General features: G+C 39.2%; 1 protein-coding gene across 2 annotated transcripts in view; it reads right to left on the bottom strand.

Annotated features, from left to right (window-relative positions):
• Nucleotides 1-18,836, bottom strand: part of kaznb (kazrin, periplakin interacting protein b) — a 113,676-nt gene that overhangs the window by 53,896 nt on the left and 40,944 nt on the right. For both annotated transcript variants that reach the window (XM_017408400.3, XM_025004185.2), the window contains exon 3: nt 6,131-6,338. In XM_017408400.3, the coding sequence (XP_017263889.1) occupies nt 6,131-6,338 (208 nt within the window). The remainder of the gene's footprint in view (nt 1-6,130; nt 6,339-18,836) is intronic.

Here is an 18,836-nt window from a genome sequence, read left to right as displayed (position 1 = left end):
CAACAAGATGATCCACAAAGAGATTTGGAAACTTTCACAAATGATCAACTGAAGGATGATGCATTTCTCAGGTTCTATCAGATTTTTGCTGATTTTCCCACCCATTTGTTAAAAAAAGTCATGACTCTTATGAACTGTTCATCCCATAAGGAAAGTTTTATAGACCTGACACTTCTACTTTTGTCCTCCTCTTGTCCACCTTCCTATTTTTTAACCACACTACACAATATGCTGTCATTTTCAGGTAAAAGGACTAGACAGATAAACACCCAAAGTCCAAAGAAAAACTTAAAAAAAAAACACCCAGAAAGTGTGAAGAACTATCAATCAATTATAAGAAAACCTGGCTCCTTGGAAGCAAAGTATAAAGAAATTAGAGGCTGTCTAAAACTTCTGCACAGCACAGTGTTCCTTTTGTTTGTGATATGTAATTAAAAGTCAGCTTCTGAATACAAATACAGAAGCAGCTCCTCCTCTAACCTCTGAGCTGTCATCAAGACGAGGCAGATTACTGCGGTACTGTACTCCACGACGGAGGAAAACAGATGAAACTTTCAAAGAAAAAAAAAAAAATCTCTCTAAGCTTGCTGTGAGACACATGGTCATTAAGTGTCCTTCTGTAAAGAAACAGTGATTATCTTTTTTTTTTGTGGGGCTGCAGTGGCTCTAATGCTTTCTGCTGCAGAGTGATTGTAGAAAAGAATCCTCTCCCCATCTGGCCTGAGTTTGTCAGAGGCCCAGGTCTCTCATTACACCATGCAGACAAGCCAGGCTGGGAACATGTTGCCGAACTGCAGGGGCAAAATCCCATTCACTCCAGTTCTTTCTCTCTCTCTGTAACACTCTCCAGAGACCACCCGTCTTCCTGTTCGCTGTCCACATGCAGTGCAAAGTATGCAATGTAAAGCCCGAGTTCCCCGCCCAGGCTCCCTCAGCCACGCCCTGTCTGAGGTCAGGGCAGTATGTGTGGGACACTGTGTCCGAACAATAGCCCGAGGGAGGCAGCCCCTCACTCCCCCAACATTTCACCCACTCTGTCCCTCTCCCACAACAGAATTCCTCCTGTAAAGATCCGTTCCCTGCACAGCACTGGACTCCAGCACCAGACAAAACACCCTGTCACTGGTGGTTGTCAGGATTTTATCTTGGTTATGTAGAAAAAAACAAAAAACGAGACAACGGTGATGTTGTCAAAAACAGTGGCAGTGATTGGATTCTGTCAGACTGCGGTGAACTGTTTCATAACTTGTTTCTTTTTTTTTTAAAGGAATTAGATTTTTGAAGTTTAAATTATTGCAGAAAAGAAAATCAGGATGTCACAAATAGGTAAAAAACAGTGACAAGAAAATGTGAAATGGAATTATCGTGATGAGCTGAAACCACCCAAAGTCCAAAGAAAAACTTTCAGAGACCTTCAGAAAGCCTGGAGAAGTATCGATCAAGACCATTTTAAAAGATACAATGAAATGATGGATGACTTGAGAATTTTGCAAAGTGGAGTTCTTGTCAGGTTAACCATTTTTTCTAAACTGACTGTAGGTTATCATTGATTGTTCTCTCAGTGGTAAACTTGTGAACATGTCAACAGCTGAGACAAACTCCATCTACCTGTGACCCTGAATATAAAGTCAAGCAGAAAATGGATTAGAAGACGAGATTTTTTAAACATATATTAGAAACGTATAGACTGAATTTCGCCTTTGTCTCAAAAAGACAAAAGGTTTTGAAGTCTAAGAGGTGCTTAATGTTTCTACATTCAGAGCCACAGCATTTAAGCTTGACCATAACGGCGTTTAAACCCTGAATGTTTGTATCTCCAGGAAAGATGACTCAGTGACTGCAGCACCAAGGAGACAAAATGATTAAGGAGAACAGATTTCTTTTAAAACCCGGCCAGTTTAGAGTTTTCTTAGCAAAATTCATTTTTTTGTGTTATAGCAGCCTTTTAACCTTCAAAATTTTTGAATATTTCAGTCTGTAGGTGGTATTATTTTATGTTTTACCACTGGTTTATGCTAAGTTTTTCTTATTTTGAATCAGCTGAAGGGTCATCCTTTTACCTCTTGCTGTGTCACTCAGTAACATCTTACTCATTCTGAAAGGCTTTTGGATTACAATTGGCAGACTCCCATGATTCTGTGATAATCTATGTCCTACTGACCGACTGCAATCATTAATCTACCAAGAATTAATGATTAATGATTTGAGGGGCTGGAACGTTAGCCTACATGGATTTTAGAGCAAGATATTATCACCTGTCATCAAAAGGTGAAGGCAGACAATTATGTTTTTGCCTCTGTGTGTGTGTGTGTGTGTGTGTGCATCTGTCTGCTACAAAAATATCCCACGAACCACTGGACAAAATTTATTGAAACTTACAGAAAGTAATTATTGGATATACAACTCATCAATTGTTGAAGTTAACCAAATTCAAGACGGCTGTCTCAGTCAACTGACCTTAAAACACACAAAAAAGATATAACTCAGTCAGTTTTACAGATATTGACCTAAAATTTGATATAGTAGTATCTGAAAGTCATTCCTAGCACATACTCTGACAATGATATCTTATTATATTGCATGAAATTGTGCAACGTTAATAACGTTATATCAATATTTTCAAGGTTTGACTAAAACAGCTTCAACTCCATCATTTCTTCATAAAAGATAATCTTCGTCTAAAACTCCTTCAAGAAATGCCAGGCCTTTCATTTTCATACACTCTTTGTTCCCCATCATAAACTAAGTACAAGCTGTATGCATGTATAAAGGGAGTGTAAACATTAGTTTTATTGAAGAATCTTAAACAAAGACTTGACATCAGTGTGATGGATTAAAAGGAAGGGCAACTGATTCAAGAAAGCAATCACAGGGGCAATGAATACATTACTGTCAATGGCTTAAATTAAAGAAGGCAGGACATGCAGATGAGTTATCCAAAAACATTTCCACTGAATCTTTTCTAAAGTGGTGTCCCAGTCTTTTCTGCAAAGACTGTTGTGGAAAATTACACTAAATTAACAAGAGCAAAAGGAAGAATAATGATAAATTGGTGTTATAGAGACTAAAAGTTACTATAACGTTAATAAAGTCAATTAGATCTCTTTTCTTTCTTGGTTAACTCATCTGAAAGAACTGCAGAACAGAGCTTTAAGCTTAGCACAAACAACAGGCTCACTTCTGTGTTTATGGCCTTGTTGGACATCTGTCAGAGATGTTATTGTAGCTCCGCGGGAAGGTGACATGCAGCAAAAAATTCTGGCACCTCAGCTCGGTGCAGTGTGTTTATGGGAACTCAGTTTATGCATATTAAAAAACACTGCTTTGATCCTGCAGAGCCAACAAAAAGACTAACAAACAGCTAGGCTTGGAGAGAGATAGATTCCTAAAGAACATTTAATTTCTCTAAGTCACAAGAGTACACTCCGAGCTGCCCAACACAAGAAAACTCTGAGACAAATTATCCTAAACCTGAAATCGTATAAGAACAAGTTAAGCTCTGCAGTTTCCAGACTCAGCCCTCATTCTTCAAACGAGGTGGGAGCTCAGCTGGGGGAGGTGGAGGACCGTGTTTGGTTTGACTGGTCACCTGACCGCTCTCTGAGAACAGGAAATATGACATCACTGGGCTGACATTCAGGAATGTGGGAATGTCAGGCTGCATGTTAACATAACTACAACCAGACAGAGAGGGAGAAAGAGAAAGAGCAAGAGTGATGGACACAACTGATAACTTCTGTTGAGTTGTTTCAAATCAAAGGTCTAAAGGGACATTCAGATAAACTTTGGCCCTGCAATAAAAAAAACTAAAACCAAAAAACTCAGCTCTAAATCTTGCTTAAAGTTCCAAATTATTTGAAATAGTTACAGCTGCAACATGAGCTGAAATCAGATTAAGTTTTAATACCATCAAATCACACATAGTGCATCCAGGTGCTACATCATGTACAGATGGATCATCCCAGCACTAAGAAACAATGATTCATCAAATTAGGCCACCTTCATCCTTTGTTCCCACTGTGGGTGGTTTCAGTAGAGGACACACTTCAGCCTGGGAGCCCTGATTGGTCTGCAGCTACACAGACTAAACTGTGGTTTACTTTGAGCTCTGAAACCTTTCTATCAAACCAGACTGAACTTTTACAGCAGGTAGAGCTCCAGTAGAAGTTTTATTTGACCAGACAACACAAGACAATCTTCAGTCCCTTTGTGCATCAATGAGCCTCAGCCAGTCATGACAATGTGTGTGTTTTTTTTTTTTGTCTGTATTCTTTTTTTACTTTTTTGGACCACTTATGGGAAAAGCTGATCATTCTAAACCAGGAGCATGTAACAAGAACTACAGTTGTGGAGATGGTCCAGTATAATCTATATTCTTCCTATATAATTTGGTTCTCATCAAAATCTCTTGATTGTTTGCACTTCACTTTTTTAAACTTTGAAAAGATCAACTTCAATGACAGAAGGTGTTTTTCACTTGAACTGTCGTTAGTTGTAATGTTATGGCTGGTCTGAGTAAATTTAAACAACTGTGCTATATTTTTTATGAAGTTAAAACTACTTCCATCGTTATAAATCACTGTTCGGTGTTTGATCATGCAAATGCTCAACTTAGCAATCAGCTACTCAAACTAATACACATGGATTATACAGCATTTCCTCACTGATGCCTGAAAAGCAAGAAAAAAATATTGCAAAAACATTTGTTAATACTCTGAAAATCCCCTGGAAGTGAAAACTCGAAGGCATGTGTGCTTCCTGAGATGCTGTGCTTACCTCACCAGACTCACAAGTCATGATAACTAAGTGTTGCTTATTCCTGGAAAATGTTTCATATTAACAGCCCATTTATGAGCTGTAATAAAAGCTGGCTTGTTCACACCGTTGCCCACATACTTGTGCATACATAAGATAACCAATACTGGACTGGGTTTATTGAAACCTTCTTTTTCGCACAATATAAAGAAATAAAATCAGCACTTGAGGAGGTCACTTTATTGTTAAGGGTGCATGTAAAATAGCAGCTGCAGCAGTTCTGTATGTCTCTATTATACCTTTTAGCCATTGTTGTTGTTTGCTCATTGTTTACAGCTTGACCTTGTAGCCTGTCCACTACTCATTTTTAAAGAGTTGCCTAAGCAATTTAGTAATTCTTTTAAATAAAGTTACTATCCTTTCACCAAAAGAAGGTCAAAATAATAAACCTTTTGACTACTTTTGCACAATATAGCTGCTTAGAGTTATTCTATTAACTTCTGTCCATGTTAATAAATCCAATGCAAAGTTCCAGCAAACAGAGCAAGGGCAATTCTTTCTTCCATGCACATAACTTGTTTTTTTTAATTAGATGCTCAACATAGGAAAAATGAAACTACTTGTTTTTTTTATAATCCAATAAAACTGAGTAAGGCTCTTTATTGTGCAAGCTGAAACATCACATGCAGTATGTAAATGCTGCCTAATAAAACTGGGCAAAAGATAAAAAGTTTCTGTCAGGTCTCATTATAAGCAACAACTAAACATAAAGCAATAAAACTCCACGGACCCTATGGGATCAGCAGATATATTAGAAGATATTACACGAAGCCAAAGAAAATCAATAAGAACAGTGGCATTTTTAAAGCTCCCTCAGTTGTTTAAAGCTTATTCTCCATTCACCTCGTTCTTCACAGCTAAGTGACAGTGCTATGGTGTTACCAGCCTCCTTCAGAAATGTTGACACTCAGTCTCTGTGCCCATCGCAGGGTTTCTCTTCACAGAATCATTGCCAGACTTGAGCACAAAGTAGAAACAGAGCCAAGGCTGGAAAGACCCTGAACAACCCAGTTGCTGCCTGGGAAACCAAACTCTGACCATCTCTGGCCTCTGCTTTATAAAAACCCTCCACCGCCACCACCCCAACTCCTCTTTCCTCTCAATCTGCTGCCTTTTCCACTGTCATTCACAGGCTGTGGAAAATAAGTCAATACAGGAACTGTGGATTTCACATTCTCTAAATATTTCCCACTGCTGATTTCACAATAGTCGCACATGTTCATGTTCCCACTGTCACACACACACACAGAAAGGCATGTAACTGTGTAAGGGTACACACATGTTTTCTCATTCATATCTTTCCGGTGACACTCACCCCGATAGTGGAGGCTGTCATCGTGGTGGTTGAGCTGGTGGTGGTTCTCTAAGGCAGGGGGGCTGCTGGCTCCCAGCTCTGCCAGTCTGCGGCTGGTGGCGGAGAGCTCGGATCGGAGGTTCGTCACTTCCTGACTGGCGGACTGGATGGCCCCATCAATCCTCTGAGCCAGCTGTTTGTTGTCGTCCATCATTTTAAGGATTTTCCCCTGAGGAGCAAATCCACACAGAGCAGCATGGTGTCAGGAGGAGCATTACAAGGGAGTGAAGCTGACACCCTAATTCCTCTTCAACACCCCTTCCTCTTCTTCCTCCACTTGTGTTTCTTCTCTGAAGGTCTACTTTGGATATGTAAAGAAAATCCAGCTCCTTCTTCCCATATGGGCTGAGCTGGATGATGTCTACCTGTTACTGTAGAGAAGGTTTATGTGGCCAAGCACTACAGAGTGAGAGAAAGCATGTGTTTGAGCAGAGCAAAGAGAAGAAAAGCACAGAGTGGAAGGAAACAAGAAGGCAGAGAGCAGAAAGACAGAGGAGGAGAAGAGATGGAGCGCAGCAGGCGGAGGGAAAGTGAATGCTCCCGCCGAGGAGAATGTGCTGCGAGCAGCTGCTCTCAGAGAGGACCCTGCACACACTGAGATGACATGCAGCCTTTTAAATGGACTGTACCATGTGGTGGAGGGACAGGGGAGACCGGGGTGCGGATAGGCTGATGTTCTCCAACAAACTCCTTAACTACACCATGGATCCCACACTCTGTGGAGTCTGTAATGGGTTTGCAAATTGAGTTTGTAGAGATAGGAGGGACAACTGCAGATTGTCGCTGTTCTTTTTCTTTCTGTGTTGCTGCACTTAGAGCTCGGCTTCGACAAACACTATATCTTTTACCATGTGCGCTCACTTTCTCTCCCTCCCTCTCACTCAAACACCCACTGTCTTTTTGTCTCTCCCACCCCTCCTTTTTCACTCTATTATATATCCATGTCTTTGTCCTGGGAAAGCTCACCCCCACATCAGTGGAAGGGGAAGAAGGGGGCTGGCACAAGGCGCCCAAGAGGGAAAGCATTTCAACACACAGCAAACTTTGGAAAGGACAGAGGCTCGGCTAAATAAAGTGTGTGTGTGTGTGTGTGTGGAGGGGGGGGGGGGTCCCACACAAAGAGAAGAGGCCTTACAATCGAGCTTTAGTTCTGTGATCCAAAACAGTTGGACGGATTATTTCTCAGCTTGTCTGTGGCCCCAGTAAACAAACACCACTGGCATCAGTTCTTATCGTTACAGTTGTAAAATTCCATCACACATACAAAAGGTTACACAGTGGTGGTGGGAGGGGAACTGCTGATCTTATCTCGAAACATTCCTGGATGCTGCTGAGCCACCACAATTTAAAATCTGCATTTGACATTTTCATTTCCTCAAAGAAGAAAACACGTTCTGTTCTGGGTGGAAAGGGAAGCAGATAAGTGATCCATCAGTCAGGCGCCGCCATCCTCAGCTCAGGTGACAACAGCTCAGTGCGCTCATTGGTATTCACTCAATGACAGAGCAAGACACCCGGAGATGTGACAGCTCGCGTTTAAGATTGACAACCAAATTCAAAAACACAACTTTTTAATTACTCTGATGGTTTGTTTACTGCACACTACTTTATATTACCCCCTGTGTTAAAATGATGGAGTTACGGTTTGGCTGTCCTATTGATGTGGCCTTCAATGGCCTAGTTTAACTCATCAGCTTTATTGTATAGTCACTCAGTGTCAGTAAAGCCTTGAATGATAGTTCAACATACGAGCTGGAGAAAGACTATACTGACTTTACAAGGCAGGCTCTATCTATAAATAACGTCTCCATCAGATTGTTAGAATGTTTAATTCTTCTGATAATTAATTTCAAGAGCAGTCTAGAAAAATAAAAGTTATGTCTTTGTAAATAACAAATTTTAATGACCCATAAAACTATGAAGTATAGCTTTCATTCAGATTTGAAGTACCATTGAAACAATTAGTCAATTAGATGCCAGAAACTCCACCACAGTTTAGATAATTGACAAATTATTTGAGTGGAATTTAAAAATAAAAAAAAAAACACTTTTAGTTTCCACTTCAAAAATCTAAGTGCTTTCGTTGTTTTTTGAGTGTTTAATGTTATTGTGAAATGAATATGATTGGGTTAATAAATAAATCCTTAACCATGCTCATTTGCTGTCTGCAGTGACATTGATGTTTAAAGGATAATGTTGGGTTTCTGGGTATAAATGAGAGCTTTCTGGACCTGTTACCCCTGCAAACTGACCTCAGATAATTGAAAGATGGCTTAAATAACTTAAAGATAATTTTACATAATCATACCTCAGAAGGAAAGCCCAGATCTAAAAAAACAAGCAAAACAGAAGTGATTGTGGCTTCACAGTGGCTGCACACATTGTGTAGAACATCATAAATTATATAGGAGCTCCTCAGAAACTCACCTATGTTCACTGGCATTCAAATCTAATAGTGTTTATTGTCTTGATTTTACTCTATTGTGTTCTGTTCTTTAAATTGGAATTTTATTTGATAGCTTTTAAGTTGCTTTATTGATTTCTATTAATTTTATCTTTTATGTTTTACTCCTTTTAGTGAAATAACATCTTGCTTTGCTTTTGGTTTTATTGTACAGAACTTTGGGCCAGCTTGCTTGCTTTGGTTGTAGGGTTATTTGTGCTTCGTAAATGCACACTGACATTGTCAAGCTGACAACGAAATCACCTCAGCCAGGAAAGGAGAAACCATAACTCCATTCTGAACCCAGGCCTGGTGCAGGTTAACCTCAGTGAGCGCCCGGTGGTCAAAGCTGTCAGCCAGGGCGGAAACGGAGACGACCCCAGAGTGCAGACTCATCTTATAAAGAAAACTAATTTATTAAAATAAAATAAACAAAAAACCAAAGGGCTGACGTGGCAGCAAAATAAGAACTAAATTCAAACATGAGATAACAAACCATGGAGCAAAAACATGGCACAAGACAAAACAGCAGGGAACCAAGAACAATGATCCAAAGGAGTGTGGAAGAGATGACCGGGTTTTTAAACAGGAGGTAATTGGAAAGTGGGCACAGGTGAAGCATTTATCAAGACTTGAGGCAGGTGTAGATGGGCGTGGCAGGAAGACAAAAGAGTGACTGGGGAGGAGTGAATAGTGACAGCACAAAATGACTTGAAGAACAAAAACACCTGAACAGAAAACATGAAGACAGTAAGAATAATAAACTAAAAGACAAAAACCCCAATTGCCGACAAAAACTGTTATCAAGACACTCAATCAAAAGGCAAAATAGTCACCTGCAGAGGACAGTAGAGGAAATGTGAAGGGATTATCAAAGTAGAAGGCATCTGGCTTCATGGTAAGACATAAAGTTGTTAAGTGCACTTTGGACTCCAAAGATGGACAGTTTAACATTACCACATACTGTCCACCTGGCTATAAATGATTGCTTCCATCCCTAGAAGGGTTTGCATCTTGTACATAAACACTTTCATAGTCATGGTTGTTCTGCTGCATGGCACAGTTTATTCCTGCAGCTTTCTAGATTTTATTCTACTTTGATTTTTAACATATATTCTGTGCAAAAAGTCAGCCTGCATGCCTCCTGCTCAACTAACGACCACTTAGTGCCACGCAGGCCTGTTCAGTTACCAGCAGCAGCAGCAGCGCTGTCATGTTTGATCACATGTTAGGGGATCATTATCACCGTCTAGACAGACACATCCCTGCCCCCTGATTGGCACGTTGACCCTGAATTGTTGCTGATTAGTGAAGTGTTGCACAATAACACAGGTCATAGTTGAAGGTCATTTCTTGTGCTAGTTTTTTCTAATGCATGTCTGATTTCCTGAACAGTGTTAACGGCTAAGTTTTTCTTTTCATGAACCCCCAACAGTTTCAGCTTTGGGACGCAGGCTTTCCATTCGCTCAGCTGTGGAATGCAAAAAAAAAATCAATGATTTATGGGTCAGGGGTCACCGTTTGTCCCAGATAAACATTGATATCCACACAGATGCTTAGAGAACACATATTTGTGCCCTGTCCAAAACACACAGTGTCCTGCTCTGTCTCTACAACTTGGACTGAAAGTATGTGTGACTTTGGCAGGAGGCCGAGGCCCTTAAATGACCAGTTTTCATATAACTGTATTTTAGACTTAGTTTGTTCACTTGTTTGATGCCATTAACGAGAAGTTTAATTAAGTGTGCTGTGGGTGTGCAGTTAAAAAGGGATATTGATAAACAGTCGCCATGACTGTCTGCCTGGGTTAATTGAATATCGACTGATCCTCCACACTATAGAATGCTTTCCATTTTATCCCAATCAGAAAGTGATATAATGCCACACTAAACAGTATACACTAGTCTTAGGACAGGCTCTGGAAAAATGTTCATTCCACTCAACAACTCATGTAGATCAAATACTTTGAAAAAGACTAATGGAGCAGAAATTACATGGCGCTGCAGGGAGAGGCATAGGATAGAAAAAGTGAAAATTAATGGCCTGTTAGAACAGTAACTGATATTTCTAACTTTGTGAAACTGCAAGCCTCAATAAAAAATTTCATTTCATGTTTAACTTAACATTATATTCATTCAGTCATAATAAGCCTCCTACAGCAGGTTAAATTTGCCTAAAAGAGAAAAAGACAAGGTAGTATTGCATTAGTCATTAGTTTGCACATTCAAAATAGGACATAATTCCTTTTCCCAATATCTGTTTTAAAAAAATATATAATTTATTATTTATTATTTCAAATAATATGTCATTCAGTGGTGTGGAACGGCTGTGCAGTGGTTATAGCTGTAGTTTCCCAGCTAGAAGGTTGCAGGATTGCCTTCCGGACTGGGGCCTCTATGGGTGGAGTTTGCATGTTCTCCCTGCACACACACTCCGGTCTCCTCCCACAGACAAAAAACATGCATGTTAGGTTAATTGGTAACTCTTAAATTTGTCCCTAGGTGAAAGTGTGAATGGTTTTTTTGTCTCTATACTAAGCAGTCCAAGAGAAGTCATTTTTAATTGTTTTAAATTTGTTTTAATGGGAACTATCAATTTCTAAAAGGGCATATTTATTTTTATTCAAATAACTAAATTCTCTGTTTATAGTTTTTGCATGTCTGAAATTGGTCCTGAGTTGAGCACACTCAAAAGGGATTTTTTTTTATTTTTAAAAGAGAAAATAAATGCCTGCTGTGGCAAGGAAAAGTTAAGAGCAGTGACAGTAAACAACAAAACAACATATCTGAAAGTCCTGCAAAAGGAGCTCTGCAGGACTGAACCAACAAAAAAATGTAATAATTTTCTTGAATTTCATCAAATTACATATGGGTTATTTAATGTTATTTACATAAAAAATCTTTACTTTTCCTCTAAGCACACAACTTTTAATAATGGTATTTTGCTCAAGTTAGATCTGAAATCTGAAATACTTGTTCATTGCATGCTTAGGCAGTAAGAGACCAGAATAAATTAGAACCCTCCTAAAGAGAAATTAAACCAAGGAGCATCAGTCGAGAGCCTTAATACAGCAGGGGACTCTCATTATAATTATTTTAACACAGTTAGAGCTGAATGTATCCCTCAGCCGCCTCATGGCACCACTCTGAAACTAAACTTTCACTGACAGGACCTCTGAATTTCCAAATTTCAACGTGTCAGAATATCCGATCTGCTGGGAACTTAAACAAAGCAGCGAGTTTCAGGACATTTTATTCTGACTACAAAGGCTGTGTCAGAACAACACACACTGTCCATCAGCATCAGGAACAACAAAGACTTTCATTCTTTGCTTTTAGACAGGTTAATTGGAGCAGCGTTTAGATTCCAGTTTTAACTCTGACACTGGTGTAGTGCATGTCGGTGACTGTGAAAAAAAGTAAACAAGAAAATTTTGCATGACAGGGGGTCATTTCTGACAGAGTGTGTCCTTTTCAAAGTTAGAGATGAACAACTACTTTCTGTGCCATTACCTTTTTTTCTTTTATTTGCCAACACTTGCACCAAACAGCACACTTAGGAGAAAATTGCCTTTTGTTGGTCAGTTTCAATACAACTCTAGTTTCCCACAGCAACAAGGCAACAATGAGATGTGTGTAGACAGTCTTCCCAAGCTGTGTAAGTATCTTTTCTAACAGCAAAGAGAACATTTTTTGAAGTGATGAGGCCTAAAAAGCGATCTTCAAGCATTCATTACACGTGTTGCAGGGAAACAGCTGAGCTTCTGTCACATGCAATTTGCTGCTTTGAATGTTCACACGCAGCACAGACATACCAGCTGGAAATGTCACAGTTGGACTCAAAAAATGGACATTTATTTCTGGGTGAGTCAATGAGGAGAGAGAGCCTTCGGCCTGAAGTGGGAAAACTTGGGGACAGCAGGCCATTGATGGAGGCTGCTGTGAACTGCAGGGAGCAGGAAACTCAACTTTCTCTTTTTGAGTTTTACAATGAGCTTTTTACCTCCTACTCCTTCTCTGTCACTTTCTTTCATTTTAGTAAAATGTCTGCTTCACATGCGTTTTAGTAGTTTTCTTAGTACGTAGCTTTACAGTCACTGATGTTCAAAATAAGTCAAAATGGAAAAAGGTTTTTGTTTCACTAAACAACACACAGTAAAATGATGAATGATGGATCTTATAAATTACTTTTTGTTGTAACTTACTCCTACCAGATGGGATTATAACCAGATGTTGTGATTTGTGGTTATATTGCTGTTTGTTTTTTGCTATTTCCTGTCAATTAAACTATAGGAGTGATAGCAGGAAAAAAATGCTCAGTGGTGAAAAGTTAAAAATAATAATTTTTGTCAGTTTGAATTTGTTGTTTGTCCAGCATCCAAAGCTCTCAACAACCAGGCTCCATCTTCTGTTAAAAATCTCATCGTTCCATATTTTCCTAACAGAGCTCTTTGCTCTCAGACTGCAGGTTTACTTGTGGTTCCTGGAGTTTGTAAAAGTAGAACGAGAGACGGAGCTTTCAGTTCTCAGGCTCTTCTCTTGTGGAACCTTCTTCCAGTTTCTGTTCAAGAGGTCGACACCCTGTCTACCTATAGGCTTAAAACTTTCCTTTTTAATAAATCCTATAGTTAGGGTTGACTTGGGTTTCCTGAGATATCCCTTAGTTATGCTGCTAAATGCTGGAGGTCATACAACTATATGTCTTCACTCTGCTGCTATCTTTATTCCCTTTACTCTCTATGTTTGAACATGTAATTATTGTTGCCATTAATCACTGTTTTTGTTGTTTTTCTTCTCATAGAAACTACAGAACCAGTTCTTCTGTGTTTGTCCGTGTCTCTCTTCCTGTCCTCTCAAACCCCAGCCAGCTGAGGCATACGGCCACTCATCCTGAGCCCGGTTCTGCTGAAGGTTTCTTCCTGTTAAAAGGGAGTTGTTCTATTCTATTTGGATCTGAACTGGATTTATGATTCGGACTTGTTTTTCTTTCGTGGCATGGGCGGAGATGACTTTTGTTGTGAAGTGGCACTCTATAAAGAAACTGAATTGAATTGAAATATGCATCTTTGCTTCTTTGTTGTTTTCTGCGCTTCTTTCTCTTTGAGTCAAGCCTGCTGTGTTGTTTCATCTTCCACAGCTTCATCACCGAGGAGCAACATGGAAGGGCTGCAAACAAGCATCTGCTTCAATTAAATTCCCGTAACCCTTTATTCAATGAGTCTGAGCAACAGAAATGGATGAAACCATAAACAGGATTGAATCCGTTGTTCTCCTCACAAGCCGAACAAGCTTCTTTAAAATTTATCTGTTTGGTTTTAGATTCTACAACTTGCTGCTTTGCTTTTGTCTTACAGCGTTGCTTACCATCACAGTGAGTAATAAAATAAACTGAAACAACTTTTTAGAAAGCTGATTTCATTGCCACTTGGAATATAAACAGCAGAGTGGTAAAAACAATTGTGTAACCATTCAAGATAATTTTTTAACTCTTATTTTCACTGTAAACATGGGTGAAAATTCAAGACATTTTGATATTATTATTTAAACTTTGTGCCATTACTGTTTTGTTTTAAAATCTTTACTTGTTTTGATTATTATGTTTTATTGTTTAAATTTGTTTTACTTGTTTTTGTTTTTTTATCAAGTTGTTTTCAAATGTTTCTCAATTGTAATCTGGCCTAAGTTCTTGTTTCACTCTGGATTTATGCTCAGACTTTTTAAATTTCCTACTTTGTGGAGTTTAAGTTTGTTTTTAATTTATGAAAATATTTTTTTAATTCTTTTTTATGTGACCCCATATTAAGCTCTCTGAAGCTCATACTGTAGATGCAGCTCATCATCATGGCCACAGAGCCTTTAGTTTGACAGTTTTCTTGCAGATTCCTCTTAAAGCAAGAAACCTGAGCATCAATATCTAGCTTTCTTGTTTTTTTAGAATATATTCAATTTATACGCTGCAAGTTTTGGACTTTACTCTAACTGCTGATGAATTCCTCACATCAACCTTGCAGACACAGCAGACTGGACACTGAGGCCCTATTGGCCTGCAGTTTTATCATCAGGTATGATCAAAACAAGCCGGAGAAAATTGGTGTATCTATATCTGTTCCAGCATCTTTTAGGCCAAACTTCAATCAAATGCTCCAGTCTTCACAATCAATTGTATTATTTGCACCTTGGTTTTCCATTATAAAACGCTGTTCAAGGCACTATCAACAGGTTCTGAAAAAAATCAGATGCTCCTCTCCTCCTCTGCAGGTTAACCTTAGCAGAGTGGTAAACTTCGATCCCTGAAGCTTGCTTTTGGAGGCTGCGATAAGACCTGCAGAGAAACACCTATTATCTGCTGTCTAACTCTGTCCGCCTATCACAGTCCCCCAGGTTCCATTCCGACTCCTTGCAGTCATGTCCTCCTACCATCACTGAGAGTGCGGTAATGATAAACAGTTTGACAGCCTCTCCACTTGGAGATAACGGCTGACAGGGCTGCGGATGAAACACACTGCCAGAAACCATGATGAGCATCATGATAAAAGGCTCGTCGCTGGGACTCTGTTGGGAATTGAAGCGATACATGTGGCAGGGTGGGGTTTGTTTTGATGGACCTCAAGATCTACAGAATGCGAAATAGACCTCAGATAATGGAGAATCAAAATGATATTCCTCCATGGCTTCACATTCTTTCTCAACTGAGACCCGTTTTGTTTTTACAGAATTTCTCCTAAGTTTCTCCTTCTGCTCCATGCAGACGATTTTCTGTCATTATTTCCTGTCATGGAGGCCAGGCTTTTATTTTTCTGCCTTGATGCCGCTTTGCCACACTTATAATGCATTTAAAGCAGTGACATAAAGAGCTGAATGTTGCAGTTATCTCTAATGACACACAGATCAGAGAAAGATCACAAACAGAGCTAAGGTTGATCCAACAGGCGAGTGTTTTCCAAGTGGCATTACACGCTCAGCTACTTGTCAAAATGAGTTTTTCAATCCTTTTCTGTGCTCTCTACGGGAGGAGACAAAATTACACAGTAATGTTGAGAGAATCAGAGATGTGAATGCTTTGAGGTTTGCAGGTGAACGAAGAAAGAGTGTTGACCGTGTTATTTTAATGAGTAATATGTACTCACTAGAATTTGGAGGCAGATTTTTCCCAGTTTTAATTCTACACAGAAAAACACAGGTTTTAAACCAGTGGTCTCCAATCCTGGTCCTCGAGGGCCGCTATCCTGCATGTTTTCCTTGTTTCCCGGCTCCAACACACCTGATTCAGTGGTTAAATCACCTCTTCATGTTCTGCAGAAGCCTGTTAATCACCCATTGATTCAAATCAGGTGTGCTGGAGCTGAAAAACAAATAAAACATGCAGGATGGTGGCCCTCGAGGACCAGGATTGGAGACCCATGGTTTAAACAAAGGCCTAGCATCCAATAAGTATTGTCTTTGTTGCCAGACTATTAACTAAAATGATCTTATGATGAGAAGGAACAGAGTTATAGCAGTTTTGGTCAAACCAAGAAGTGATAGCAGCGACAGCACAGAAAGTGTTGTGAAGGACTTTTAGCTATTACCACAACATTGCTTTTCCGCAGTTATAGCCATTTTTGTCTTGGCTAATGTTGATTAGCTGTGGTGACTTTAAAAGTTAATCACCTGTAAAAGTGCGTCAAATGGTTACTTTTTGAGACTTGCAATATAATCCATTCAGTGGTTCATGAGATATTTTGCTAAAAGACAGACACAGATGACCCCAATAGTTATTAGCAAAGTTTAAAAAACAGATCTCATGCAATCAGTTATCATTCAGAGTTTGTGTTGGGAATGACTCTCAGCTATTACCACATAAAACCTTAACTCAATGTCTGTAAAACTAGTTGAATTGTAGCAATTTTTGTGTTTGTTAAGGTTACTTAGCTGTGGCGGCCATCTTAAATAGGGCTGACTCCAAAAGTTAATCAGGATTAAATGCACATCTAATGATTACTTTCTGAGAGTTTCATTAAAATTTGTTCAGTGATTCATGCGATATTTTGCTAAAGCTACAGACAAACCAACACAAACACAGGCAACAAAGGCCTTTTGTCTCAGGAGATAAATATTGACTATCCCTAAACCCATAAAGGAATTGTTTGTGGATCATACTAAAGGAGGATATCCTTCAAGGTAAAACATTTTTTAAGTTGTACCGTGCAACTCTTCATTGCCATTTTTACTACCATTAATCTCTCTTACTTTCTTCTCTCCAAGCAGTGGAGTGATTTCCAGAGAGCACTGCAGCAGAAATCGCCCTGACAGAGCTCTCCTTGTTGATTTATGACATAAGATTACTTATTTATTGGCTAATCACAGCAGGCTGCTGAGGGCAGGTTGAAGTACACCTCCAGAAGACAACATGGCAAGCTGTGAGGAGATGAATGGGGCAAGTGCGCTTCTTGGTCTTTTCTGCGAATGACAAGAGTTTCTTTAGGCCAGGATTTGTGTGTTAAAAAGATTTTTAAAATGCAAAAAGAAAGAGTGCAACTATTTTAACATGTTTAACTAAATGTAATCAGTGACCATCATGCAGTAGCAGAGGTCTTTGCAATCTTTTAGTTTTAACAGGAGAGATGTTTTTTTCTGTTTTTTCACCTAAGAAAATCCCTGCCAGATTTACAGACAGGCAGGATAGGAGGAGAAATTATTGTGCAGCAACAACGGCAGGGTAATCCTTATCTGAGAGCCATTTTGGTGCAGTGCATTGATAAAAAGCTTACAGTATGTCCTTGCTAGTGTATGTATTGTACATCCAGTGTTGAATAAGAGGCTAATCTCACTCAGATGTTTAAACAGTAGAGGACAGCTCCAATGAAAGGCAACACAACAGGGAATGATCCATCACTGCTTTAACACAGTCCACACACAGCTTCCTGAACGTCAGTACAGCCACAGATTTACTCGTTTCTTCATATCTAAGCATCCCAACTTCAATGGAAATCCATTCATAACTAAATGTGTTAGAAGTAGTGACAGTGCTGGAATCCAGGCAAGATAAATCGTCTGCAAAATGAGGCAGGAAGTTCACCTGAGTCTTCCTTCCTGCAGTGACACAAACCTTTGTCTGATGTTCAGTTCTATTTGTTCGATCAGGAGCTAAAAACTTGCTTAAGCAAAACAGCTGAAATACAAGGTATGTTGGAGCAGCACCGGTGATTAAAATGTGTTTAAAGATTTATGTCGTACAGATTTCTGCGTGGCTCTGATTGGGAGGGATGTCTGCATCCAAGTCAGTCAAGATATTACTTTTATATGTACAGTATTTGTTTTGGAAAATGTTTAGATGTAAACTTTGTTTCCTTTGCTGCACAGGAACTGACACAAGACTTGCCAATGTTTTGCACACTTTTTGTTCAATTCTGTTTTTAGTTTACTATGACTGGCACATTTTTTTAACTATTACGGGGCTTGCTGCTAAGTTGAGGGAAGAAACTTTGCAGAAGTTGTGATTTGGATTAAAGTGGTGCAAACCAATTTGTTGAGTGGTGTTTTGTTCATAGTTTTGCATGTAAAATAAGTACTGTCTTCTGTAACTGTAAGGGTCTGGTGGATTGTTGGTTTGACCCATGTATGGCGACAAAAAAATGTCAGGCAGGCAGGTGGAACTCCAAAAAGGAATTTAATTTGGTGAAACTAAACCAAACAGGCAGGTGAAAAAAATAATTGGTCAGACCATGAACAGGACTTACTGTACGTACGAGGATCTGACAAAAACCAGAGAGCTTATAATTGCTGGGAGGAGTGATTTGTGAGAACATGTGGACTGATAACTGATGAGATGTTATGTGACTAATTTTTATTCTTACTAGTACCTAAAGTCAAGGTTTTAGGCACAAGATGCATTTTTAAATTATGAATACACTATTGTGTTTATGCTTAATCATTACAATAACAATCAATGAATGTAAAATGCCTTGTGCATCATATTTCTAAAATATATTTTTTTTGGTTTTTTTCCCAAGATACACAAGTTGATAGACAACACACGAGGAATTTATTCAGAGATGTTGAGAAAAATGAGAGCGAAAATGTGATCAAAGCAGAAAAACGTGAGAGGACACTTAAAGAACGAAGAGGCTAGAGCCAAAATATGATTGAGGTTGCAGTCGTTTATTATATTTCAACATTTATCTCTGTGAAAGAGAAAGAGAGCGGAGTTATCAGAGGGACTTAAATTGAAAGACACTCAAGCGTG

The sequence above is a fragment of the Kryptolebias marmoratus genome, linkage group LG4, assembly GCF_001649575.2.
Source record: "Kryptolebias marmoratus isolate JLee-2015 linkage group LG4, ASM164957v2, whole genome shotgun sequence".
Lineage (NCBI taxonomy): Eukaryota > Metazoa > Chordata > Actinopteri > Cyprinodontiformes > Rivulidae > Kryptolebias > Kryptolebias marmoratus.
Note: the sequence above shows the minus strand (reverse complement) of the source record. Positions and strands in the feature narration are given on the sequence as shown.